Below are 26,464 nucleotides of genomic sequence, written 5' to 3'. Positions count from 1 at the left end.
GGATTATGTTCCTAATCCTGTCACCAGGCCATCGTGTACTCTCTGTACAGCTTCCGTAAAAACATCTTCTAAATAAATAGAGTAAAAATACAATCAAGATGAAGTGGTCCGACCTAAATTCTATGTTTTAGGGCTTGTTTGAATACCATTGTATCTACCTTAATCCATGTACGTTGGAATGGTTTGGTATGGATTTTGAACTAATTTTTTCACACCAAACCACTTCAACCCATATAGATTGAGATGGATACAGAGCATCCAAACAAACTCAGCTTCATTGCGGCATGTCCCTCAATATCATCTTTAGCGTCGTCGTTCACAGCACCCTGGTTAAAATAGTATCCAGCTAAGGCAAGCACAATGATGATACTTGCAGTCAGGTTACGAAGTTAGACAGATGGCACCGGGTATTCTACACACCTTGTTTATCATGAAAAAAAAATATGTCAGAGTTACAGTTCAGGAGAGCAGCACACCTAAAGAAACAATTGTTTGCACCAAGAATTACAGCCATGAAACTCAGGCCTCGGCATGAGTTGTATCCCACGGCATCTCTTCTTTCTTTCTTTCTTTCTTCTTTCTCTATTACAACAATCAACAATGTAAATGTAATTTGTAAGGTACATCAGTAGGGTGAGGGTAGCAGCCTCAGGCCCATTGCCTGCTAGTTGTGGTGATTCAGCGCCATAAACTTGCACTGCTCACTCATCGCCTGGAGCTGCGCCTCCTTCTTGTCAAGCATAGCGCGTAGCCTCACATTCTCCTCCATCACCTTGTGGACTTCAGCTTCTTTCTGAGCTTTCTCACTCTCGAGCTGGTTAGTCTTGGCAACTAATCTGTTCACAATGACAACAAACTCAATTTCAGAATGAGTACAGTTAAAGAGTTAAAATTTGAGTGCTATGTAGCAGAATATAAACAGGACTTGCCTGCCATCTGCTAAACAGACTTGACTTGGTAAAGTAAAGACTAACAGTTTGGAAGACTAGCCAAAGTACCAAAGCATGCTCTCCATTATATCTAGAAATGTGTTCATGCACATGCAGAAATAGCATGGACCTTGCTTCCATGAGGGTTAGAGGAGGAGCATTTCACCAGACTTCTCTGGAGAATTTATAACCACAACAAACTGACTACACCTGTATCAAAGCACCAAAAACAAACAAGAAAAAGAAGAAAATAGACACAAGAAAATGAAGAAGCATATGATATTTTCTTTCTTATCCCTAGAATGTGACTTCTATTTTTTTCCACCTTTCATATACATTTTCTCAACTAGATGACCCATTCTGCTAGTGTTTGAGTAGCAGGAAGCTTATTAAGAAACTAAAATCTATCAGGTTCAGAAAGCAGTAGTTTTGTATTGCATCCAGATGCAGACCAGTAAAAGCAGGTTGTTAGACTATCATTCAAATTTGTATGCCTTTAGGTATGCATCTTCTTGATCCCTGAACTAGTGCACTTTGGAGTGTGGAGCAATCCTATTACGATAAAATAGAATGTGGAGCAAGAGGAACTGGATGTGCTACCACAATACCTTATTTTAACACCATATTTTCTGGGTGTTGACAATCAGATCAAAGAGTATGTATTTTATTCAAAGATACAATGATAGTTAACCAGACCCAGTGCAAGCAGCAATATTTAATGAACTCTCACAAAACAACGTAGCATCAGAAATTATTAACCATGGAGAAAATGGTGAACATGTGTGATGCAGTTGAAGATGTTTTGGGTTCTATGCCCATAGAGTATAGACAATGAGATATTTGCTACTTAGCAAATAATAGTGTGAAAATGCCAACATAAGAAAGGCCTCGGGGCAGCTGCAAGAACTCATACCAATTTATCATTGTGAATGTGAAAAAAAAACTACAGTTCATGCAGTGTCATTGCGGATTCTCTAAACTTCATCAGTCCTACAGAGTAACTACTGTGTCAAAGAATGGAACTGTAAAACCATCCTGTGTAGCAGCTGCATCATACCCAATTCCTATAATGGCAATGTTTCCGGAATTTTATGTAATGAAAGAGTGGACCCTTCATTATTCAAACTTTACATGAAAAATGAGACTAAATAGTTTTAAGCCATCCAATCAGACCGTTTCTTCAAATTCTAGATTGTTCTCTCCCAGTAAATTTGAACTTTGGCTATGCACTCATAAAAAGAACAATAATTAAACACAGCTTGACCGTTGCAAAATTTACCTGTCAAAGAGTTTCTCCATTGTTTCAAATTGCTTTTCTGATGAGAGAAGAGTTTCCCTGACACTAACCAGAGTGCTAACATAAGTTCTCAGTGACTCAAAATCCTGCTTTACCCGACTAAGCTCCTGCTCATTCTCAGCAGCCCGCTGTCTCTGCCGAGTGGTCTCCAGCACCATATCCTCAACCCTTTGCCTCATCTCATTCAACATCCCATTCGTACCCACCGCAAACTTCTCCATCTCCTCGACTTTGGCAGACATAGTCTCGACCTGCAACGTCTTTCTCCTGATCTCTTCCAACCCCATCCTCACCTTCTCTTTCTCATTAGCAGCTTCAGACTCAGCCACAATCACCCTCTTCACAAGCGACTCCATCACATCAGTCACCACGCGGATGGATTTGAGAATGTCATCCACATCCACATCACCCCCAGCGGCATCGCCGTGCACAGGAGGAGCAGCACCGCCCTCCGCCGCGGTCCCATCACCGGAACCTCCCCCGGAGGGCGCAGGCTCGGCGCTGCCCTTGGGCCAGTCCGCCAGCGGCACCCCGTGCCGGTCGACGTACCCGACGCCCTCCTGCTGCCTGATCCCGCAGGAGGTGTGCGCGAGGTGCGGTATCGCCATGATCCTCGCCTTGGACTTGAGGTACGCCAGCAGCGTGGCGATGGTCTTCACCCTGCGGCACAGGTGGTCGAGCTCCCTCCGGGAGTCGCCGTCGGAGCACCGCATCCCGACCTTCACCTCCACGAGCCGCTCCCGCAGCGCGTCCACCTGCGACTGCTGCTGCCGCAGCTCCTCCCGCCATTCGCACTCCCCGGCCGGGACATCGCTCCGATCGGAAGCGGCGGGCTGCTCCATGGATTTGCCCCCCCCCCCCCCCCCCCCCCCCTCCTGGAAATGAATGGGGAAAACAGACACGAACACGCTTGGAATCAAATCGAGTGCATAAACGGATCTGCGCGCGACGAATTCGACCCGGGGAGAGTGAATTCGCGAAGGGAACGGGAGGGATTCATCAGGGGAGGGGGGGGCGTACCTTCCGACCGGAGGCGTGAGCACGCGGTCGCCTGCGGCGGCGGCGGCGGATCGGGTGGGCGCCGGCGCCGCTGCCGCTGCGGCGGCCTGTGGTGTGCGCTCGCTTTCTTCGCGCTGGGGCTCAGCGGCTTCGCGACGCTAGCTGCTCCTCGTCGTTATCAGCTCATCGCCTTTCCCCTTCCTTCGATTTTCTCAATTCTCACCCACCCTGATTGGGTTTTGCGCTTCCTTGTTCCGTCTCTTTTCTCTGTGGAGGAGAATTCAGCTTGCTTTGATTGGTTCTCTTCGATTAGGAGGTGCCTACGTCGCTCTATGGGCCCTTTGTGGGCCTGATGATGATGATATTGGAGTAGTGATGGGCCTTTGTAGGCGCGTTCAAGGGTTTTGTTTGCATAAAATTGTGCCCACGGGAAAAAAAAAATCAAAATCAAAATGGAATACAATGAGAAATATATCATTACATACTTATTATTGCCCTCTTTAGTCCACTTTATTTATAACATCTGGTATGCTCTCGTTGTTCTTCCAAATATCCTAATGAAACTTGTGTGACTTTTTGATTTGCTAGCTTTGGGAAAAATACATCAAGTAAGCAGACCCTATGTGTTCAAATAAATGCACTATGAAGTCATGTTTTGTGGGTACTAGAGTTGAAAAAAGTGACACAAAACTAGCAAGTCAAAAAGTGGCACAAACCGATTTGGCACGGCACTAGGAGAACCGATTGAGCTATTTATGGAGGTGAAGCCCATACCTTCACTAGTGCCGTGCCAAACGGAGTGAGTCTCCACAGTTTTTTCTATGTAGGTAACAGTTGGCGTCCGAATATCCTGAACAAACTGTACTCCGATCCTGTGTTTCCCTTCCAAAAAAAAATAAATAAAACTGTACTCCAGTGTCACTGTGGACCCTGGCCAATCTCAACCGCGCGTAGTTTGACGGAATGACGGTGAATCGTCTCGTTTAGGTGTCAACATTTGTGCTCGTGCATAACTGCAACCTCGCCCATGGTGTTCCCATGCACCCACAAAAAAAAAGGAACCGCAACCGCAAGCAAAGCAACTGATCTGTGAATTGTGATCGATCGAAGAAAGAGACGGTCATGGCCAGCCTCTAACTCCCTACCACCTCCCACCAACCGACGCCATTGCCGGCGGCACGTCCTGCCCGCCCCCCGCCCCGCGCGCGCGCGCAGTTGGTTACCCGGCCCGTTACGCGCGCACGTACGTGGCGGCTACCCATTCGTTCGTTCCCGGCGCGCCTGGATGATCGGTTGACGCAGCCGAGGGGATCGTACCCGGCCGCGGATGGCCGTTGTTGTCCCTCCTTCCTGTCGTCGTCGTCGTCGTCGTCTCTCTCTCGCGGTCGCGCCGCGCCTCTGAATAATCGATCTGGTGGTGGTGGTGGCGGCGGGCGGAGCTCCGCGGGCGACGACCAATAAATGGCGCGGCGGTGTTGCTGCGGCTGCACCGTGCGGTGCTGCTGCTGGCTCCTGGTGCTGACGCTGCTGGCGCTCGCGGTCACGGCCGCCATCGTGTTCGCCCGCTACAAGGACGGCGGCAACGTCTTCCCCATCCCCGGCGTGCCGGACCCCAAGTACGCCGAGGCCCTCGCCGTGGCGCTCCGCTTCTTCCAGGTCCAGAAATGTACGTACGTGCCGCAATGGCGCAATTCCCGATCCATTCATGACCCATCATCCTCCCTCGATCGACCTCGATCGTCAAATAATCTCCGCCAATCGTCAGCTAGCTAACGGCCCATGCATGCATGTCTTGATCCATCGATGAACGAAGCAGCCGGGAAGCTGGTGAACAACACGATCCCGTGGCGAGGGGACTCGGCGCTGCGCGACGGCGAGGACGCCAAGCTGGACCTGTCCAAGGGCATGTACGACGCCGGCGACCACATGAAGTTCGGCTTCACGCTGGCGTTCACCGGCACCATGCTGTCGTGGTCCGTCCTCGAGTACGGCGACGCCATGCGCGCCGCCCACCAGCGCGACGCCGCCATGGACGCGCTGGGCTGGATCATGGAGTTCCTCGTCAACGCGCACCCCTCCGACGACGTGCTCTACATCCAGGTGATCGATGCGTGCGTCCCGACGATCTCGCATCTCGTCCTCCTCCTCCGTCCTACAGTCCTGATCGCGTCCAGGTGAATCGGATATCATTGATTGATCAGGTGGGCGACCCGAAATCGGACCACAAGTGCTGGGAGCGGCCGGAGACGATGTCGGAGAAGAGGCCGCTGACGAAGATCACCGCGAAATCCCCCGGCAGCGACGTGGCCGCGGAGACGGCGGCGGCCATGGCCGCCGCGTCGATGGTGTACAAGCCCGCCAACGCGACCTACGCGTCGTCGCTCCTGGACCACGCCGAGCGGCTGTTCGCGTTCGCCGACAAGCACCGGGGCTCGTACACGCGCACGTTCCCGGAGCTCAGCGCCTACTACAACTCCACCACGTACCAGGACGAGCTCCTGTGGGCCGCCAGCTGGCTGTACCACGCCACCGGCAACCACAGCTACCTGAGCTACGCCACCGGCAAGAACGCCGACCAGTTCGCCGACCTCGGCAACCCCAGGTACTTCAGCTGGGACGACAAACGCGCCGGCACCGAGGTAGACAAATCTTGGTTTGTTTGTAACTTCCTTTTCTTTATAATATGATGAAAATTCAAGAACGTTCATTCTGATTTGAAATCTTTGCAACATTTTGCCTTGAACGAACGAACGAACGAACTGCAGGTTCTCTTGTCAAGGGTGAGGTTCTTCGCCGCAGATGGATCTGATGCCGGACAAGACGAGGTGCTTGGATCGTACAAGGACACCGCCGAAGCCGTCATGTGCATTCTCCTGCCGGAGTCGGACACGGCCGCCTTCAGAACAGAAGGTAATAAACCGAAATGTGGTGATTTTGGTTGGTTGGTAAAATTTTGTAGATTTGACAGCTGATGAAGCAAACCTTGCAGGGGGGTTGCTGTACGTGGCGGAGTGGGACTCGCTGCAGCACCCGGTGGCGTCGGCGTTCCTCGCCAACGTCTACAGCAACTACATGGCGACGTCGGGGAAGTCGGAGCTGACCTGCAGCGGCAAGAGCTTCACGGCGCTGGACCTGCGCAAGTTCGCCAAGTCGCAGGCGGACTACGTCCTCGGCGACAACCCCATGAAGCTGAGCTACCTCGTCGGCTTCGGCGACACCTACCCGCAGCGGGTGCACCACCGCGGCGCGTCCATCCCCGCCGACGTCGACACCGGCTGCGACGGCCAGAAGTGGCTCAAGTCGCCAGACCCCAACCCGAACGTCGCCACCGGCGCGCTGGTCGGCGGGCCGTTCAAGAACGACTCGTTCGTCGACGACAGGGAGAACGTGCAGCAGAACGAGCCGACGACGTACAACAGCGCGCTCGTCGTCGGCCTGCTCTCCAGCCTCCTCTCCACCGCCCCCGTGGCCAAGTCCCTCTCGTGATCATCCGGCCGGCTTGCTCTGCTCTGCTCGCTTGGATTGGGTTCCTTTTCTAACTGACCGACTCTGCTGTGAATGTGATCCGACTTCGACTGATGGTGTGTGTGGCTTTAATTTGTTCTTCTGACTAAGCAGCCAGCAGTCACTGCTAATTAATTACTACTATATATGAAAATGCTGATGTCAAACTGTTCAATGAGTGTTTAGTGATAGGGTGTTGTGTTAGCAATTAGTAGCATGGAGGAATTCAGAGATTTGCATAAGAGAGGATAGAAAATCACAGGGAATTGCATCTAGTTGAACATTTGCTTATGTAGACTAACCTCTATGCTGTGATTGGACTACAACTGATGGAGTATAGATTTGTTCCTCTGACTAAGCATAGATGGAGAGTATGTCTTTCTTCTTCTGACAAAGCAGTCAGCACTCAGCAGTCACTACTGATTATTATGAAAGTGCTGATGTTAAACTGTTCAGTGAGGCCTTGTTTAGTTCAACCTGAAAACCAAAAAGTTTTCAAGATTCCCCGTCACATCGAATCTTGTGGCACATGCATGAAACATTAAATATAGACGAAAACAAAAACTAATTACACAGTTTAGCTGTAAATCACGAGACGAATCTTTTGATCCTAGTTAGTCCATGATTAGATAATATTTGTCACAAACAAACGAAAGTGCTACAGTACCGAAAACTTTTCGCTTTTCGGAACTAAACAAGGCCTGAGTGTTAGGGTGTGGTGTTAGCATGGAAGGATTCAGAGATTACATCTAGTTGAGCATTTGCAGATTTGCTTATGTAGAGTTGTAGACCAACCTCTGTGCTGTGAGTTGTGACCTGACTCCAACTGAACTGATGGAGTATAGCTTTGTTCTGAATAAGCATAGTGATGGAGTATGACAGTATGTCTTTGTTGTTCTGACTAAGAAGTTAGCAGTCACTGCTGCTTATAGATGCTATATATGAAAGCGCTGATGTCATACTGATCAGTGAGTGCCCCTCTTAATGAAATACGTGCGGTGCGGGGGAAAAAAATACTGACCAGTGATTGTTAGGTTGTTGTGTTAGCATGGAAGAATTCAGAGATTTGCATAGGAGACGTACAAATAGAAATTACATCTTGTTGTCCATTTCCTGCCCAATGGTCTTTTGAACTCAAATTCTGTTCTGAAAATTTCTGTCTTCATTACAAGAAACGGCTGCAGCATGGCCTCTTAATCTCAGCTTCTCAAACTCAATTGAAGAGCATACCGAAATGAATTGCTTGCCTATACAAAACCAAACATGTTTGCACAGATAAACCCGGAATTCAGCAGTGTCATGCTCTGAAGCTCCAAGAACTGCGCATCTACACTCCACATTGCCATTGCCAGCAAAAGATCCAATTTTTGGCTCCGAAATTCGCGTCCTCTTCTTCCTCAATCTTTGCCTTATTATTAGTCCGCTACGCTAGCTCTACCTAGTGTACCCCACTCAGAAACGACTCTGACGCCGACGCTCTGGTGCCGTCACGGGGAGCCGCCGCCGAACACGGCGGTGGGCGGCAGCGGCGGGGCGTCGAGCTGGTAGAGGCCGATCGAGGGGCCGACGAAGCGGAACAGGATCCAGGCGCCGACCATGATGAAGATGGAGGCGTAGGCGAACTTGTTGAGCCAGAAGAGAAGGCCCTTCTCCCCGACATAGAGCTCCGCGGCCTTCTCGCCCACGCTCATCTCCTCCCACTCCTTCCGCCTCTCCTTCCTCTTCGGCGCAGGGGACGACGACGACGACGACGACGACGCGGCGGGCTTCCTCTTCGGCACCACCACCACCTCCGGCGGTGGGGAGTCCAGCTGGACCCGGCGGGACTGGTTCCTCGCCTTCAGGCGGTCCTTGACGCCGGCGGGCTTGGCAGTGGCACCGGCCGGCGGAGACGTCCCGGTGGCCGTATCCGCGGCAGGGGTGGGTTCGCCGGAGCTGCCGCCGGATGCGGCGTTCCGGATGGAGACGAGGCGGCGGCGAGGGTGGAGGAGATGGGGCTTGGTGGGGCGGTGGAGGAGGAGAGGGAGAGGGGAGGGGAGGACGAGGTGCTTCATGGTGGAGCTCGTCGGGCGGTCGGGGTCGCCGGTCTCTGGATTGGCGCCGTTTCGTTGATGGGGTTTGGGTGGCTGCGACGGCTCTGGCAACTACTGCCACGACAGCCGCGGAGCCGCCAGGCGCCAGTGGATGGAGACGGTGATTTTAATGGCAACGGAATATCTTCTTGCTTTTGATACCATGCAAATTTCTCATGCATTGCTGCGAGAATTTAAGCCTTGTTTAGTTCGGAAAAAAATTGCTGGCTATCGTAGCACTTTCGTTTTTATTTGACAAATATTGTCCAATCACGGAGTAACTAGGCTCAAAAGATTCATCTTAGGCCCTGTTTAGATGGAGTATGAAAATTTTTTAGGTGTCACATCGGATGTGTCGGAAGGATGTCGGGAGGGGTTTTTAGAAACTAATAAAAAAATAAATTACATAGCTCGTCAGGAAACTGCAAGACAAATTTATTAAGCATAATTAATCTGTCATTAGCATATGTGGGTTACTGTAGCACTTAAGGCTAATCATGGAGTAACTAGGCTTAAAAGATTCGTCTCTCAATTCTCAACTAAACTGTGTAATTAGTTTATTTTTTTATCTATATTTAATGTTCCATACATGTGTCCAAAGATTCGATGGGATGGATGAAAAAATTTTGGGTGGGGAACTAAACAGAGTCTTACAAATTACAGATAAACTGTGCAATTAGTTTTTATTTTCGTCTATATTTAATGCTCTATACATGCGACCAAAGATTCGATGTGATGGAGAATCTTGAAAATTTTTGCGAACTAAACAAGGCCTTAGAGATCATTTTAACTGGATAGAAGATTGTTGAAACAAAGGTTAGTAGCCTGTGAACTCTGTTAATGGTTAGGCCGTGTTTAGATGGCAAGAGAAAAATTTTGTGCACTTTCGTTTGTTTGTGGTAGTTATTATCTAACCACGGACTAGCTAGGCTCAAAAGATTCGTCTCATACATTTTGATCAAACTGTGCAATTAGTTTTTATTTTCATCTATATTTAATACTCTATACATGCGTCTAAAAATTCGATATGACGGAGAATCTTGAAAAAAATTTGGGTTTTTAGGTGGAAGTAAACAAGGCCTCAGTGACATCCTTCGGAAATTTCTCTTGATAAACACATCTCGTACATGCTTTAGTTTTTTTTTGTTTTTTGACCAATCTCGTTCTACATGACATGTGATCTATACATTAAGAAACAATGAAAAAAAATAAAATAGAAAATAAAGAAAAAAATCACCATATTGCCTACTAGGCTGAGCAAATGGGAGAGAAGGTCCTTTAAAAGTAGCCCAATGAACCTTGTGCCAACCATATCAAGTGTATTTAGCCAAACATACAAAACAAGTGGGAACCAAGCTGTTCATGATCTTAAAATAGATGACTGTTTATGAGAGTGATTTGGTGTAAAGTCCATCAGCGAAGAAATTTGTGTGCCATGGAGGGACAATGATACACAACGGGAGGAAGATGATGAAGAGTTGTTCGCATTTATTGTCTGATGAACACGGACGAGAGTGAGAGGAAGCGCAAGAGGCAATTGTACCTTATGGTTTCATGTCAGTTGCCGAGCTACAACCGTGAGGTTTGCTGGGTACCCATTGTCACAGTTTCACGTTGGAGTGCAGTGTAGTCAGTGGATGATTGAGAGAAAGAAGCAGTGGACACAGGAAAGAGTAAATATTATGGATGGATAGATCTTTAAAATTAGTGATGATCCAATGTCTATGAAACATATATGACATGGCTTATTGTGGTTGCAGCTTTTATAGCAACAATGATTGTTAGTGGCCTTTGTCTACGAATGTATATATAATATATAGGATATAGGATATACTATGGATGATCGCAACTAAATTTTACAGAGCGTGATACATTTATGACTTAAAAGAACATCAAATTGTTGTCAGACGGCTATATGCTAAACCAACATGGTTTGTATTGGTGGCTAATGATGTGGAATTTAATGGACTTTTGTGGGTAGCGACACTAGAGAAGCGTGACCAAATGAATCTACCTTTGAAAGAGAATTTAATCAAAGAGGCCCAAATCAATTATATGTACACTAAAAAGATTCTATCCTATGTTTTCTTTAACTTTGAGACCGTGCATAGACGTTTAATAAAACATATAACTATTGTTTCCTCACAATACCAATATTTATGAATCCATACAAATATCATCGGATTCATCACAAAAGATATTTGCATGACAATTATATTAAGTATTATATATGTTTTTCTTTTCAAACATGTTAAGATACCCTACCTCGTAACAAAACTAGGATATCACTTAGACAAAGGTTGCTTGTGCGTTCTTGTGAAGTTTTTATAGGTGATATCATACTAAACACAGTCATTCGTCTATTACAAAGAAGATTGACCTAACAGTGGATATTGATGTAAGGGCTACTATGAGACTCATTGAGAGGAAAATAATGATTAGGATAAATTACTAGGCTTTAGGCACTAAAAATTGCATCAAGTTCACTAGCTATACTATAATGCTCAAGAAATAATCAGGGATATGAGGGAGTTCATGCTAGGCTGGACCGATATATTCCAACAAGGCAATAACACATGTTCACCATCATAAAAAATTTACCAAAACTTTGAGATTTAAACTAACAAAATAACCCACAAAACAAAAGGGATGTGAGAGCCAACAAACATTTCCTCTGGACAATTATATATCCTCATTGATGTTGCAAAAAACTTACACCTAATGTTTATTCATATATATAGTTTCCATGAGTACTCTTACCTCTTCATTGATAATAAAATTTCAATGCATAGGAGCAAGAATCTCATAGCAATTCTAAGAGCACGTATTGATCTCGACATTTCTATGATGATGACATGCTTGAATTTCCCCATCTTCAATATCTCTCTCTTAAGACCTGCCCCAATGCAATATCTATGTTGTTATTATTAGCTTCGTAAGCCTCGGATGTCAAATGGAGGCTGATTGCTAACTCCATGATATATCAGGAAGAGTTTGAGTTTGCAGTAGTGAAGAAGGCAAGGCTCGAGAGAGATGTTTTATGTCTTGAGAAAGTGCTCGCTGCAGCTCATAAAACGGGAGATAAAGTAAAATATGCATTTGTGTAGGGTCATGAAAAGCCACGTGTGAGTAGGGAGGAGTTGGGTAGATAGTGAATTCAAATTTCAAACTTCCAAGTCTACATGGACAACAACATTTTTTTTCTGGTCATTATCATTTCAGCGTTTACTCCTTCCGTCCCAAAATAACTACCGTTCTTGTTTCTCAAGAAACAATTTGGATTAAATATATATTAAAAAATATTAACACTTATGCTACATATGGTTCTGTTTGGTTCCCCTTGCTAAATTTTAGCTAGCTAAACTTTAGTCACTTTAGTAGCTAAAGTTCCAAACACATTGACTAAAAGAAGCTAAAATAATTTAGTTCCATTAGTCACCTAAGAGTAGCTAAAATTTAGCAAGGGGAACCAAACAAACCCTTAATATCATCGGAAATATCTTTGAATCTAGTTTTTTAATAAATTTATTTAGAGATACAAATATTGTATGTATTTTTTTATAAATCTAGTTAAATTTGTAACACGAAAAAGCTAAAATAAACATTAGGTGTAAGTTTTTTTTTGAACGGAGGAGTTTGCAATGACCCTTCATGAGGTGCTTCAGGTTCACTCCAACTCAGAGCTGGTTTGCTGCACGATGACGATCGTACGGACAGGATATACTCTGACGAAGTGACGAACAGAACCTAGTCATTGACGAGTCAAACTCAAAGGAGGGGAGGGAGGGATGTGTGAATCCAACGAGGAAGATCCTCCGTAAAGCGAAAGCAAAACCAAACAAACAGCCTAGAGAGCCTCCTAGAGCTAAGGCGCGGCGTGCCTCCGCTCCGACCGGCCGGAGACTCCTGCCGCCGCCAGCCGCCACCCCGCCCTCTCGATCCGCGCACGGCAAATCCAGCCGGACCCGCATTGGGGTTGGGGCTCCTTCGATCCGGCTGTGGTGGGGTTTGGCAAAGAGCTCGAGGAGTCGAGGTCGAGGGGACGGGGGGACCCTGATCCTTCTTTCCGTTCGGATTTCGCTTTCCCCCGTGGGGTCTTCTCGGTTGCTGGTGCAGTTGTCCTGACCCGGAGGGAGGGGACGAGGGCATGGATTTGGCGTCGGTCAACGAGGAGCTGGCCGAGATCGACGGCCAGATCGGCGACATCCTCCGCGCATTGCAGTAAGCTCACACCATTCGGCTTCTTGCTGCGATTAAGCTTGTTTGTGTCGCCCACGCATGGTCGCCAGATCTCAGTTTGCTTGCTGCGGTTTCGGTAGTGGAGCACTAGTTCGGACTTTGGAGACCAGATTGTTGACCTGTAGGGTGGAAGGAAAAAAAGAAAAAAAAGCCTTGCGTGTTCTACTACTTGATCTCTGTAGAAATGGTAGCATATAAATGTGATTGGCTGATGCTTTGCTTGATGTGTCTGCAGAAATGGGTTCCAGAAGCTGGAGAAGATCAAGGATGCCAACCGCCGCAGCAGGCAGCTTGAAGAGCTTACTGATAAGATGCGAGACTGCAAGAGGTTGCTCAATCTCTTATTCTCTTTCACTCCCTTTCTGTACTACTCTATATATAGCTTTCAGCATCGTCCCCTTCATGAAACAGAGAAGGTCGAAAGGCTAAATGCAAGTAATGCTGATGGAATGGGTAGATAAGTTGCATTCTGGTGCTGGTGCTGCTTACCTCACACTAAGATCAGTATAAGTTTTCTCCATAGAAGTCGTTTCTGTATCTCTTGACAAACATAGTGCACTAGGGAGGGGTGGAGGACTCGGGTGGTCAGCTGCACCAGCCTTTAACTAGGCAACCTGAATTCAAATCACCACGGTGCCACTCTCACTAAGATTTTGAGGGTAGGCATCGGCCAGGAGTATGAAAGTGAGAACCTGGTCCTTAAGCATTCTCATAACATGGGGCGCTAACTAACCTAATGAGGCCAAACATTGGTATTTTACTTTTTAAGGAAAAATGGTGATTTATATTAGTAATTTCATCAAAGCTGACATTTTCCTCTTTCTGTGTGATGGTATCCAGGCTCATCAAAGACTTCGAGCGAGTTAGCAAAGATGAGGCTGGGCATACCGATCCAGCAACAGCAAAAATGTTGCATGACAGAAAGCAGTCGATGGTACTATTGCCAAAACTGATTGCATGATAGATGTCATATGTGTTAATCATTGCACTTACCTTTTCTGATTCAACAACTTTCACTAAACTAGAGTGTCTTGTTTTGCAGATCAAAGAATTAAACTCCTACGTTGCTCTTAAGAAACAGTGAGTTTTGACCTGTCTCAGTACACCACATTCTCACAATGTATCCAACTTCAGCTTTTACATTGCACAAATTGAACTCATGCTACTAAATTCTGCATCAGAACTATTTTTTTTCATAAAATTTGATGAATGCATCTCTAGTTTCTGCAACATATCATGTAACTTACTGCAAATATCACTTGGACTGCAGACAGGCAAGTGAAAATAAGAGAATCGATCTTTTTGATGGGCCAAGTGTTGAAGATGGCTTTGGTGAAGAAAATGTCCAGTTAGCATCAAGTAAGTGGCGACATCTGCCCCTATAAGTTTGCTAATCTGAATATGTGATAGTATGATCTCTTTCAGGTTCAAAAGCTAGAAATATATTAGGCACACTTATTTCCTTTTGGTTGATATGTTTACCTATTGATCAGCTCTTCAGATAACTGAGCAGTTTCTTTTTCTCAGACATGACAAACCAGCAGTTAATGGATCAAGGCAATCAACTAATGGATGAAACTGATCAAGCTATTGCACGATCTAAACAGGTTAATACTTAATCATGACCTTCATCTGAGCTTATATCATCATTTTCATAGGAATAGCTGTTCCTTTTGCATCACACGTGATTCTTTGAAGATCTTTGTTTCTTATTATGCCACTAAGATGCTGGCATTGCTGTGCTCATGCCCTCTCAGCGGCAGTGTATTCATGCTTCGTTGCTTCTTAATGCTGATCTGTTGTCGATTTTCTAGACTGTCCATGAAACCATCAATGTGGGCACAGAAACTGCAGCTGCTCTGAAAGCACAGGTACGTTTCTTTTCTTATTTCCAGAAGAAGCCAATTGTTTTATTATGCTGTCCAATCAGGAAAGGTAAAGGCAATTTTGGGTTATTTCTTCATCAGACAGAACAAATGAGCAGAGTTGTTAATGAGCTGGATTCCATTCATTTCTCCATCAAAAAGGCATCTCAATTGGTGAAAGAAATCGGTAGACAGGTGAATCCATCTCACAGTTTCTTTAGTTTATTAGTGAACTATATTCTTATCTATTATCAACTCATTTAAAATAGGTTGCAACTGATCGATGCATCATGGCCATGCTTTTTCTCATTGTTGCTGGAGTCATAGCTATAATAATTGTTAAGGTGAGTGCTTACCTTCTTCAGAGATTTGCATACTCATCAATGATCTATTCAATATTGTGATGTGATTCAGTTAAAATGGCCTGGGAATCCTACACTTAGCCCCCTTTACATGATTTTACCACTGGTTTTTGGCCTTTTGGTTTGATGTGAAGTTTAGACCTGTGGAAATTGAATTCCTCCTCAAAGGGCACTTTGTTCTTGTGGGAAGCTTTTTGGTTTGATGTGAAGTTTACAGAACTCAGTGGAAATTATTTTTTTTCCTCAATGGGCATGTTGTTCTTGTGGGAGATGAACTGATGAAGGGGGCAAAATAGTTGCTCATAGCTGTCACCACTTTGCTGTGACTGAAATATTAACACAGTAGTTAAGAAATTTAGGGACACCGGGGCTAGCTTGTCAAACCGTCCAAGCATTCGTGCACCAGCACCTTTGTTTCTTCTCTGTGGATAAAAATCATGCACACACTAGTTCAGGAACCTTAGACACCTCATTGAGTTATTTCAAAATAGAAGAGAAGAAGAAAAAGAAACCTTATACACCACGAGTGAGGAGATATGATATCGCATAAACCCCTGCAGATTTCAAGGTAGATAAGTCATTGGCAGTAGCGTGCTGGAAGTCAATAGAACATAAAGACAGGCGGCAACGAAAAATATGTATAGGATTTTCAGTCTTGTTTGGTTATTATTCTGGCTGTTGACGAATGTTGTCCATACTGTTACATTGCCAGATTGTGAACCCACACAACAAGGACATCCGCGACATCCCTGGGCTGGCACCACCCGTCAGCAGGCGGCTGTTGCGATAGAGGACATGTGAATTCCATACTTCGTGTAACTAGAAATTGATGTGGCGCCTTGGCAGGCCCAGATGTATCTACATCTTGTAAAACGCTGCTCCAATCATGTGGCATGTTTGTTGTAACTCTTATCTCAAGGGATCCACTCCTTGGCTACACAGTACATGTATCTTCTTCCAGCTGGTCTTCCTGTTTTGCAAAACCCAGCTCTGAACCGTGTTCAGTTTGAACCATGAGGTGTACACAAGCTATCGATGATCACGGAGTGAGAATAGTAACCACAACATATACATACATCATACAATACATACTTGAACCGCAACTTTTGAATGCATATACTTATTTACTTGAAGCATACCGTTTGACACTATCTATTAATTGAGATTAGTGATGTAGTAGTTGGCCTCAAGATCAACCATGATGGTTTTTGTCTTGCACTAGAGATTTGATTAAGGTGGCTTTTCCATGATCCCTCTTTCTTCCCGGCAAAAATTCTTACCCTTATGATTGTGTCCCCTTTTCTATGTAAAAGCATGCTTTTTTATATTGACTGCGATGTCAAAAGCATGCACTGAGCCGCCGACCAAGTCACTTCTATGTGAAGAAGCTTTCTAGATGTGTAAGCAATCTTTTCAGTCGTGGCATAACCTCCAGTTTTGGTTGGCAGCACCTGGCAAATTCTTGGTCATACGTACAGTGTTGGACTTGGAGTAATGTATAAAAGTTGTAAGGTGAGAACTGAGAAGGTATGATAAACCATCACAGAAAATATTGTTGACTAATTTGTTGTGAGAAAAAAAACACTGCTGAATGATAAGCTCAAGCGTGTGAATTATTAGCGTCTGTTCATCAATAAACAGAGGGAGGAATCAGAACAAGGCCCAAGGACAGTAGGACGTGAACGTAGCACCACAACCCTTGATGAGAGAATTCAGTCACCATGCATGGCATGCATGGTCACCACTCACCGGTGCAAAGTTTCCACAGCATGCATTAGCATTTAGCAAGCACACACTCAGAGTCATGATCATGGCGTGCGACAGGTCACAGCTCAGTCGTCGTCGTCCACGATGGAATGGAACCTACCACCGTCACCATGCACCGCACCTGCACGCACGCACCAGGTCAGTGTATGTCCTTAGCACGGCAGTGTACTCTACTAGTGCCAAGACCACAGTCCACAGGTCAATCGATGACACCTTGTTGTTCTTTCACCGTCTGAATCTGAAAAACAAGGACGGCAGCAATTTCTCTGTCTCGGACCGCTTTTTACTTGCTGCTGATGACAATAATCGTATTACCACTACGATTACTAATCTAATCTAATCTTTCTTGTCACTAAATAAAACTTGTTATCTCACGCTCACGCTGTCACGCAGCTTGGAAGGAATGGTCGGTCAGATGAGACTGAGACGATGATTGTGTGTTTTGTTGCTGGTTCTGGTACGAACTCACACAGTTGACCACTTGCTCTGGATTCTGACTGATTGTGACACGTCTGGCCAATGGTCCCACCTCATCGGGTGGGTGGGGCTAGCGGGGCATGAACAAGAAGAAGCATGTCGTCGTGTCCACGGTCAACCAGCAATGACTGTGCTGCCGCCGAGGTCAGCAGCGGCGTCAGCGAGTGGGGGCCGTCCCGTCCGTGCAGTGTGGGTTTTACCGACACCTGCATCCTGATTCGTGATTCCTGCGGGCTTTTGATGGACCCATGTGCTGCAGCTGCTGCTGTGACGGCGACGCAACCACCACCCACCAGCATCTTGTTTAGTTCCGAAAATTTTTAGAAAATCGACACCGTATCATTTTCGTTTGTATTTGACAAATATTGTCCAATTATAGACTAACTAGGCTCAAAAGATTCGTCTCGTCAATTCCGACCAAAATGTGCAATTAGTTTTTATTTTCGTCTATATTTAATACTCTATGCATGCGTCTAAAGATTCGATGTGACGGTGAATGTGAAAAATTTTGTAAAATTTTCTGGCAACTAAACAAGGCCTAAAGATATATACGGCTTTCAAGTTGGCCTTGTTTAGATCTTGTTTAGTTCTAAAGATATTTTGAATTTTGGTATTATAGTATTTTTATTTTTTTTGATAAATATTATCTAATTATAGATTAATTAGGTTCAAAATATTCATCTCATGATTTACAGACAAACTGTATAATTAGTTTTTATTTTTGTCTATATTTAATGCTCCATACATATGCCGTAAGATTTGATATGACAGAGAATCTTAAAAAGTTTTTGATTTTTTGCGTGAACTAAACAAGGCCTTAGTTCAAAAAAAAATTGGAAAATATTGTCCAATTATGGACTAACTAGGCTCAAAAGATTCGTCTCTCAAATTATAAGTAAATTGTGCAATTAATTATTTCTTTTATCTATATTTAATGCTCCATATATGTGCCGCAAAGTTCAATTTGACGAGAAATCTAAAAGTTTTTGCAATTTTTTTGGAACTAAACAAGGCCAAAAAGGTGCTCTCATCTGTTCTCTCTCTATTCTTCTTCGTTCCAAAAGTGAAATAGAATTCTCGTTTACCAAGAAGTTAAATACTCCTTGTGTCCATTTATCGAAACCATTTTAGGATGGTAAGCACTGATTAAGGAGAAAAACTTATGGTTGTATTAACTAGACGAGTAAAAGAACTCGTATGTGCTTAGGAAAAGATGAAAATAGTGATCCCTAACTTAGATGACTTCGATTCTTAAAGATTTTCTTTAAGTAAAATGACTCCGATAAATAGACAAATAGGGTACTTCCTCTATCCCAAATTATAAGACATTTCAAGAATCTTGGAGAGTCAAAATATTTCAAATTTGACCAAAATTATATAATAACATTTATGATACCAACTAAATATTATTGGATTCTTCGTTAATTATATTTTTATAGTATATCTAGTTCATCTCATAAATTTTTATAATTTATTATATAATTGTGATCAAACTTGAGATGCATTGACTTTTCAAGATTTTTAAAATACCTTATAATTTGGGATGAAGGGAGTAGATCAAATGTCTATAAAATATAACACTATTTATGGTAGGTAATAATATGTTAGATTAAATCATGTAATATTATATCATAACAAATATATTTGAATTATAAACTGCTGAGACAATCTTTTGTAAACCTAGTCAATTCTGATATTGTTCGAATCTTCAGAAATCAAAATTTTCATACTTCCGAGACCGATAGTATTTGGTTGAACTTTAAAAAATAATCCTGATCTGATGAGACCGGAGCAGGGCGGTTGCTGAGGCACGAGCCTTTTGGTTTTGGGTCTGGGGAATGTGGGCGTTGGGGGTTGGACAGGTGGCCGGTGGCGCGCGCCAAGTCGACGTCACCCTATTTTATTTTATTTAGGCCTTGTTTAGTTCGGAAAAAAATTTAGGATTTCGCTACTGTAGCATTTTCATTTTTATATAACAAATATTGTCCAGTCATAAACTAACTAGAATCAAAAGATTTGTCTCGTAATTTACAGATAAACTGTGTAATTAGTTTTTGTTTTTGTCTATATTTAATGTTTTATACATGTACCGCAAGATTCGATGTGACGGGGAATCTTGAAAACTTTTTGGATTTTAATGTGAACTAAACAAGGCCTTACTTGACGGCCCTTCCTTGTTCCCTCCGCGGCTCCGCGCTCGCGTCCGTCCTCAGCCGATTCACAGCGCGCACTGCCATCGCCGTCGCCGTCACCCTATTTTACCAGCACCAGTGCCACCACGTGTGTGCGTGGACTGCGAGCTCGCTCATTTCCTTGCACCTGCCGGGCACCGGCGCTGCCTTCGTCAAGGCCGCGGGCGGCGGGCCTCTTTCTTGTTTCTTCCCGTCCGGTCCAAACCTCCTCCTCCTCCCCTCTCATCTCTCACCTCGCGGGCCGCCGCTTCCTTCCCTCACTTGCTCTCCAGTCTCCATCCTCATCCCTGCTTCAATCGACATCTTCTTCTTCTTCCTTTCTCCATGGGAACCCACACCATTTGAGACAGCTCCTCACTTCCTCTCCCCCCCCACGAAATCCTCTCTTTTCTCCACACCACACTTGTTCGTCATCTTTCGTCTTCACGGTCAATTCCCCAACCAATTCCAATCCCAACCGGGCACACTACAGCGACGCGTCTGCCAATTTCTCTTCCAACAAATCCGTCCGTCCGCGTGCCTCCCTCCTCCGCCTCAAAGTTCTACCGGCAGGCGCTGCAGTGCACGCCCCGCCCGGCCGCCGGCCTCGTCGTCGAATGGGGTGCTTCACGTTCAGGAGCGGCGGCGGGTCCAAATCCCAGCACCCGCGGTCCGGCGCCCGGACGCCGGCGGCCAAGTCGGCCCCGGCGTCGTCGTCGTCCTCCTCTCCCTCCTCTTCCGGCGGCGTGCACAGCAAGACCAAGGCGTCGGCGGCGTCCACGCCCACGCGGACCATCCAGGAGCTGTCGGAGGAGCGGGGCGCGCAGCGGCTCCGGGTGTTCGACCTCGACGAGCTCGGCAGCGCCACCAACGGCTTCAGCCGCGCGCTCAAGCTCGGCGAGGGCGGCTTCGGCTCCGTCTACCGCGCCTTCTTCCGCTCCGCCTCCGGCGCCCGCGTCGTGCTCGCCGTCAAGCGCCTCAACCAGCGCAGCCTCCAGGTCTGCTCTGCATTATTTGGGCTGCTTAAAATTTCTCATGCCATGTCAAAGGTTGTTCATCAGAAAGCGCGAATTTTTCTGGTGCGGATTAATCGGACTTCTTAACCACACTTAGCAAAGCTGCGAATTCGTGGAGCCCTACAAATTTACAGAGTAATTTGCAACTTAGCATTTAAAAGAGAATTGGTAGTGGTAGGTTTATCAGATTTTTCACTCTACAAGAGATGTATAATATTATTATATTGGCTGAAATTTCTCAGGACCTCTTGTCCACAGTGGCCAAACTCCGTGGATTTGTCATATCTGGTGTATGAACATTACGCGATTTTACTAAATCATTATTGCTGGTGGGTGCACAAAGCCACAAACTGCCTTTGTCCCCTGATATGGATCTAAACCTAAAATCAAACTCAGAAGGTTGTTGGTTTGCAGTGAAGCCATTAGATAACTTGAGCTTGATGACAATCTTAAACACATAAATATTTGCTTGGATAGCTTCAAAGAGAATATCGGTCCAACCAACTGGACAAGGACATCCACACATGTCATTATCAATGGGAATCGTAGATTGGACCATGTGAATATTAGTCAAGATGGCATCATAAGTCAACCTATGATCAGCGTCACGATATAAACATTGCTGCAAGTCTGATCACACCAATAATTAGATACAAGGACACAAAGAGAATTTCCTGAACGTCTGATCACACCAATAATTAGATACAAGGACACAAAGAGAATTTCCTGAACGTTTCAATTATACTATACACAAACACAAGTATAAATATATGAAAGCAGTTTCATGCAAATCTCAAGTATTGACCTGTGTTCCTTAATAAGTGTGCTTATTTATTTTAAATGAATAAATAGCAGTTCACTAGATATACTGTACTTATTTATTTTTAAGGAATATAACACTTAATGAGTTTCTTTTAAATAATCTGATTTCAGGGGCACAAGCAATGGCTTGCTGAAGTCCAATTCCTTGGTGTTCTTGAGCACCCGAATCTCGTAAAGCTGATCGGCTATTGCGCAGTGGATTCAGAAGCAAGCAAGCACAGGCTGCTGGTCTACGAGTTCATGCCCAACAAGAGTTTGGATGACCACCTGTTCAACCGAGCACATCCTCCCCTTTCATGGAGACAGAGGCTGCAGATCATGATCGGTGCTGCACGGGGTCTGGATTACCTCCATGAAGGAGTGCCTGAAGTTCAGGTCGCTCTCTCTGAAACTTTGAACTCTGAACCAAACCACGTTAACCATGCACACAACTTTTTAGCTGAATTTGTCTTCAAAAATTTTGAAGAATACCGAGATTGTGTAATAAGTGGTCAAGATCTGATCCAGTCTTTTGGTGTGGCAGGTGATCTACAGGGATTTCAAAGCGTCCAACATCCTTCTAGACGCCGAATTCAAGCCAAAACTGTCGGATTTTGGCCTGGCAAGGGAGGGTCCAACCGAAGGGAAAACACACGTCTCCACCGCGGTGCGTGCTCATGATTTTTCTTCTTGCATTGTGTGCTCGCATCTGAAGCTCTGAACTGACTGGCTGTGATGGCTCAGGTGGTGGGAACGCACGGGTACGCGGCGCCAGACTACATCGAGACAGGGCACTTGACGGCAAAGAGCGACGTGTGGAGCTTCGGCGTGGTGCTGTACGAGATCCTGACGGGGCGGCGGTCGCTGGAGCGCAGCCGCCCCGCGGAGGAGCAGAAGCTGCTGGGGTGGGTGCGGCAGCACCCGCCGGACAGTGCTGGGTTCCGGGCCATCATGGACCCGCGGCTGGGCGGCCGGTACCCGCTGGCTGCCGCGCGCGAGGTGGCCAGACTCGCTGACCGCTGCCTTGGCAAGAACCCCAAGGAGCGGCCGTCGATGAGGGACGTCGTCGAGGAGCTCGAACGGGTGCTGCAGATGGAGCCGCCACCGCCGCTGGCCGCTGACAAAAAGAAAGGAGGCGACGGCAGACTGCCGACGAAGAGGTGACAGTGGCGGCGGGAGTGTTGCCGGAATACACTCCGGCGTCCCGTTCTGGCCCTCCTCCGGCTGTCTTCCAAATTCCGAAGTTTGTGTGTATAGGAGGTATATACAGCAGGAGAAAAGAACAATTCTCTGAACAGGCTATACTACATGTGAAGATCGATTGTGAATTTGTGATTTCAATACGCAAATGAAAATTCAGCAAGAATTCTCATACCCAACGTGTGTTGCAGACGTGCATGAGGAGTGGTATGAGTCTGGTGTGTGCTAACTGTTACTCCTTAGCCAATTTTTTGAAACCAACTTCTGGACTTATCTTTAATCAATTTTTAAAACTTATAAACAATGCTAATATGTGTAACACAAAATTATTATAGTTAGATACAATAGTAATTACGTTTTCATATATATTATTTTGCTATGATAGATGTTAGTATCTTTCATATAAAATTAATCAAACTTAAATTTTTTTGATTTAGGAGAACTCATTAGGGACTCTCTCATCTCGAGTGGAACGGAAAAATGGTTATGGAGTGTTAGTGTCATATCATGTACTCTCTTCATTCAGTTATAAATCTAATTTTGATTTCATAGATATATAATTTTTACTATATATGTAGACATTACATAAATTTAAGAAAAAAACTATGTAACTAGACAAGTCAATGACTTTAAATTTAGAACAGAAAAAAAAATACTCTTCTGTGTTTTGTCCAGTGGACGTGAGTCTTCAAAAATCAATCCATAGATATTTTGCGGAGTGGAACTTGATAGTAGATACTACTTAAACTCCCCATCTACGAAAATGCCAGTAAATAAAAAGCCCAAAGGCTCAGCCCAACCATTCATCCTAGTCGCTCTCCATCCCATGGGCCGTGGGCTCGGCTAGAACTGCAAGTCCGCAAGCCTTCGTCGGCCGCCGCCGGCACCTCCCCGATCTGCTGCTACCTTGCCGGCGAAGGTCGTCTCGTGCCGGCACCGGTAGGTGGCAGCCTTCCTCCAATCCTCCGTCCCTCTCCTTCCCCAACCATCGCCGCCTTCGGTCGCCTCGTCTTCCCCAACTACACCTCGCGGTGGCACAGCAAAACGGAGGTGAGCTCGCTCGGCCTTTCTATCTCGGGTCTTCTATGCAACCTCCTTACTGAATTTGTGGACCGCGCAGCTAGCGGCTGACCCGACTCCCATCTTTCCCAATTCTCAGCGGGCGATGCAGGCGAAGAAGCTGACCCTGCTTGAGACGGTGGCAGCTGCGGGAGTCTTCTCCGCCGTCTCCTTCTGGTACCCCCGCAATCTCCCATCCTGATGATTCTTGTTCGTTCGGAGCATTCTAGATCTCCCGCGACATGCCTCTTGTGTTGCAGGTATGGCTTCATGTTTGGAAGGGAGTCCGCGCGGCGTGAGCTTGGTGGCATCATAGACGACCTCCGCAGCAACAAGCCCACCACCACTGCTGCCGCTTCCTCGGATACTGATGCTCATCCCAAGCCATAGTGGGGGTATGGTATTTTGTTCCTCTTTTTCTGTGCTAAATCTAAATGTGCTTAACCTTGTCTTGTGGATCCTTCTAGGTAGTAGATGGAATAACTAGTCTTGGAGATGTGATCCCCCCACCCCACACACACCATAATGTGTTAACGAGTGTACAGATTGAACATCAATTTTTAGACTGGAAAACACAACTCGCCTACTGCACAAGACTGAAGAAACAAGCCAAAGATGCCTTTTTCCTTCGTAATGTGCTTGTTTTGTTTTCAATAATATGTGTCGATGAGGACACATCATTTCATTTTACTCTTTGAGATGGGCATGCTTATTATTATAATATCATGCCTAGACAATCTAGTGAGGTCCCTGGAAGCAAATCTCTGGCTGGCTTATTGCCCTGTTTTGAAGCCATGGCAGGCAGGATTCACTGCCACATTGCCTATTCAGAACCAATTGATATAATCTCACACTAATTCTAGCTAGTTGTCTGGTATAATTTTCATGGACTGAGGATGGTGGGAGACCAGTGGCAGTAACGATTACATTGTCTTTTATCTTGGACCAAAAAGCTAGACTTTGTGGACAATGTTGCATACATGAAAATTTTAATCTGGCTGGACATTATTGTTAGGGAAAGCATGGGAATAATTGGAGCTATGGCCCATGGGGGTCACAAACCCTCAAACTTCTAAACAACATGTACGGTAGCCAAAGAACTAAAATTAAGGTAGTAAGATGGCTGGTGATGATGATCCTTGTGGCACTGGTGTTAGCACAGCGAATGTCCTAGTCCTAGAAATCACTGATTGTTCATTATATGATTGTTCTGTTCAGTCTTATTCATGTAACCATGATGTTTTTTTTCCTCTCTTTCTGGCACAAATAACACATGTCAACCGCCAACCGAGTCAATAAGAGTTTACATGGGGACTTACATGGTGATTTCCACCCCCTACTGCAGGTCCAGGTCTGCAATGCGAAGAACAAGAATGTAGAACTAATCTGGTTAGCTATTAGAAGTGTTCAACAAGGAGAAATATTGTTAGAGGAAGGCCAAAGCAGCCCGACCTATATTTTGTAGGTTTCTGTTTTAGGGAGACTGCCTTTTGAATTCAAAGAAACGAGAGATGATATCATTTGATATGTGGCGTGACAGCCAGTTATCATCCGAATCTATCAGTCATTCAACAGTGTTTCTCTCACAATAAATTAGCGAACAGGACTTTGTTCTCTGACTTTTTCAGCCAAGCCAAATCTGGCATGACCTCTCTGTCCTGCTGACACCTCTGGTGTGATCCTTTGGAAAGCCGAGTAGAAACTCCATCTCATCAGGCTGTAGAGGAGCAACCTTGTTTAAGCCAACCCAAGCAAGATTACATTTCCTACACTTCTCCAACACAAACTTCTGAACCCTCGGACAAGGTGGTCTGAACTGTTTGAAAGGGCAACACAAATCCTCTCTTATAATTTCGCACTAGACACACAAGTCGGCAGACAACTTTTGGGTGTTACGTCGGATATATCGGCGCACATTTGAAGCATTAAACGTAGACTAATCAAAAAAGAAATTACATAACTCGTCTGAAAATTGTGAGACAAATTTATTAAACTTAATTAATTCACCATTAGCATATGTTGGTTATTGTAGCAATTATGACTAATCATGGACTAATTAGGCTTAAAAAGTTCGTCTCACGATTTACAACCAAACTGTGCAATTGTACTTCGTTCGCTTGTCTTATAAACTATACTTTTTTTTTATCAGCCAACAATGTTTTTATTTGTCATTTACATTTAATGCTTCATGCATGTGTTGAAAGATTCGACGGGATAAGTGAAAAGTTTTTGTGTGAGGAACTAAACAAGGCCGAGTTATTGGATCTTCAGATAATTTGATTTGGTGCAGTTTTTGAATAAAATCAAGCAGCTTGAATTGCCCAAAAGATTCCATTCTTGACTTTATGGACAGGAGTAAAAACAGGGCAAGAGCATCTTCGACAGTTCCCGGTACAACTCTCAATAGGATAATATTGGAGTAGCCTAATATCAATTTCTTAATTTATAGGGGGAGATGCTGCAGCAGTACCCTAATATATCTTTATCTCCAACAACAATACCCAAAATACAAGACTCATTCAACGTTTGAGTAGTACTACAGGTAAAAGGTTCAATACTCATTCGATATATTCTCCAACAACAAGACCCAAAATAGAATCCTTTCTGCAAATGAGTTTCTAGGAGTGAGGATATCAATATTTGGGTTGTGCACTAGTGCCTCTCAGGCAACCCAAAATGGGTCTCCTATATATGTACTCTATTGGA

General features: G+C 45.2%; 6 protein-coding genes across 7 annotated transcripts; 4 read left to right on the top strand and 2 right to left on the bottom strand.

Moving 5' to 3' along the window:
- LOC110431225 lies at positions 399 to 3,498 on the bottom strand. Of its 2 annotated transcripts, XM_021450008.1 has the most exons (3): positions 3,247 to 3,498; positions 2,209 to 3,084; positions 399 to 836 (listed from the first exon to the last, which is right to left on the bottom strand). In XM_021450008.1, exons 2-3 carry the CDS (start codon positions 3,066 to 3,068, stop codon positions 665 to 667), a joined length of 1,032 nt encoding a protein of 343 aa, XP_021305683.1. In that variant the 5' UTR covers positions 3,069 to 3,084; positions 3,247 to 3,498; the 3' UTR covers positions 399 to 664. The 2 variants fall into 2 exon arrangements, with proteins under 2 accessions (XP_021305683.1, XP_021305682.1); XM_021450007.1 differs by lacking the exon at positions 3,247 to 3,498 and having other exon boundaries at positions 409 to 836; positions 2,209 to 3,085.
- Positions 4,356 to 7,000, top strand: LOC8064992 (endoglucanase 18). Its single transcript, XM_002438982.2, has 5 exons — positions 4,356 to 4,891; positions 5,042 to 5,325; positions 5,427 to 5,864; positions 5,991 to 6,135; positions 6,215 to 7,000. Exons 1-5 carry the CDS (start codon positions 4,687 to 4,689, stop codon positions 6,709 to 6,711), a joined length of 1,569 nt encoding a protein of 522 aa, XP_002439027.1. The 5' UTR covers positions 4,356 to 4,686; the 3' UTR covers positions 6,712 to 7,000.
- On the bottom strand, positions 7,791 to 8,917 carry LOC8069193. The gene has a single exon (XM_002437548.2). It carries the CDS (start codon positions 8,781 to 8,783, stop codon positions 8,217 to 8,219), a length of 567 nt encoding a protein of 188 aa, XP_002437593.1. The 5' UTR covers positions 8,784 to 8,917; the 3' UTR covers positions 7,791 to 8,216.
- Positions 12,571 to 16,382, top strand: LOC8069192 (novel plant SNARE 11). The gene is made up of 10 exons (XM_002438981.2): positions 12,571 to 13,022; positions 13,276 to 13,368; positions 13,881 to 13,974; positions 14,083 to 14,120; positions 14,311 to 14,399; positions 14,568 to 14,647; positions 14,855 to 14,911; positions 15,008 to 15,100; positions 15,175 to 15,249; positions 15,980 to 16,382. The coding sequence occupies exons 1-10, from the start codon at positions 12,949 to 12,951 to the stop codon at positions 16,055 to 16,057; spliced, it is 771 nt and encodes a 256-aa protein (XP_002439026.1). The 5' UTR covers positions 12,571 to 12,948; the 3' UTR covers positions 16,058 to 16,382.
- On the top strand, positions 19,797 to 22,878 carry LOC8069191 (probable serine/threonine-protein kinase PBL19). Its single transcript, XM_002438980.2, has 4 exons — positions 19,797 to 20,680; positions 21,632 to 21,895; positions 22,044 to 22,166; positions 22,244 to 22,878. The coding sequence occupies exons 1-4, from the start codon at positions 20,300 to 20,302 to the stop codon at positions 22,661 to 22,663; spliced, it is 1,188 nt and encodes a 395-aa protein (XP_002439025.1). The 5' UTR covers positions 19,797 to 20,299; the 3' UTR covers positions 22,664 to 22,878.
- LOC8064991 lies at positions 22,897 to 25,374 on the top strand. Its single transcript, XM_002438979.2, has 5 exons — positions 22,897 to 22,906; positions 23,481 to 23,749; positions 23,820 to 23,935; positions 24,019 to 24,153; positions 25,104 to 25,374. The coding sequence occupies exons 1-4, from the start codon at positions 22,897 to 22,899 to the stop codon at positions 24,146 to 24,148; spliced, it is 525 nt and encodes a 174-aa protein (XP_002439024.2). The 3' UTR covers positions 24,149 to 24,153; positions 25,104 to 25,374.

Source organism: Sorghum bicolor, chromosome 10, assembly GCF_000003195.3.
Source record: "Sorghum bicolor cultivar BTx623 chromosome 10, Sorghum_bicolor_NCBIv3, whole genome shotgun sequence".
NCBI lineage: Eukaryota > Viridiplantae > Streptophyta > Magnoliopsida > Poales > Poaceae > Sorghum > Sorghum bicolor.
This window is presented reverse-complemented; position numbering and strand designations above follow the sequence as displayed.

Coding starts and splice junctions, on each gene's coding strand:
- LOC110431225 (XM_021450008.1), bottom strand. CDS start 3,068: ATGGAGCAGCCCGCCGCTTCCGATCGGAGCGATGTCCCGGCCGGGGAG. Junction 837..2,208: donor ATGGAGAAACTCTTTGACAG/GTAAATTTTGCA, acceptor CATTGTGAACAG/ATTAGTTGCCAAGACTAACC.
- LOC8064992 (XM_002438982.2), top strand. CDS start 4,687: ATGGCGCGGCGGTGTTGCTGCGGCTGCACCGTGCGGTGCTGCTGCTGG. Junction 5,865..5,990: donor ACAAACGCGCCGGCACCGAG/GTAGACAAATCT, acceptor AACGAACTGCAG/GTTCTCTTGTCAAGGGTGAG. Junction 6,136..6,214: donor GGCCGCCTTCAGAACAGAAG/GTAATAAACCGA, acceptor CAAACCTTGCAG/GGGGGTTGCTGTACGTGGCG.
- LOC8069193 (XM_002437548.2), bottom strand. CDS start 8,783: ATGAAGCACCTCGTCCTCCCCTCCCCTCTCCCTCTCCTCCTCCACCGC.
- LOC8069192 (XM_002438981.2), top strand. CDS start 12,949: ATGGATTTGGCGTCGGTCAACGAGGAGCTGGCCGAGATCGACGGCCAG. Junction 13,369..13,880: donor AAGATGCGAGACTGCAAGAG/GTTGCTCAATCT, acceptor GATGGTATCCAG/GCTCATCAAAGACTTCGAGC. Junction 15,250..15,979: donor TAGCTATAATAATTGTTAAG/GTGAGTGCTTAC, acceptor TTACATTGCCAG/ATTGTGAACCCACACAACAA.
- LOC8069191 (XM_002438980.2), top strand. CDS start 20,300: ATGGGGTGCTTCACGTTCAGGAGCGGCGGCGGGTCCAAATCCCAGCAC. Junction 20,681..21,631: donor TCAACCAGCGCAGCCTCCAG/GTCTGCTCTGCA, acceptor ATCTGATTTCAG/GGGCACAAGCAATGGCTTGC. Junction 22,167..22,243: donor AAACACACGTCTCCACCGCG/GTGCGTGCTCAT, acceptor GTGATGGCTCAG/GTGGTGGGAACGCACGGGTA.
- LOC8064991 (XM_002438979.2), top strand. Junction 23,750..23,819: donor GGTGGCACAGCAAAACGGAG/GTGAGCTCGCTC, acceptor TGGACCGCGCAG/CTAGCGGCTGACCCGACTCC. Junction 23,936..24,018: donor TTCTCCGCCGTCTCCTTCTG/GTACCCCCGCAA, acceptor CTTGTGTTGCAG/GTATGGCTTCATGTTTGGAA.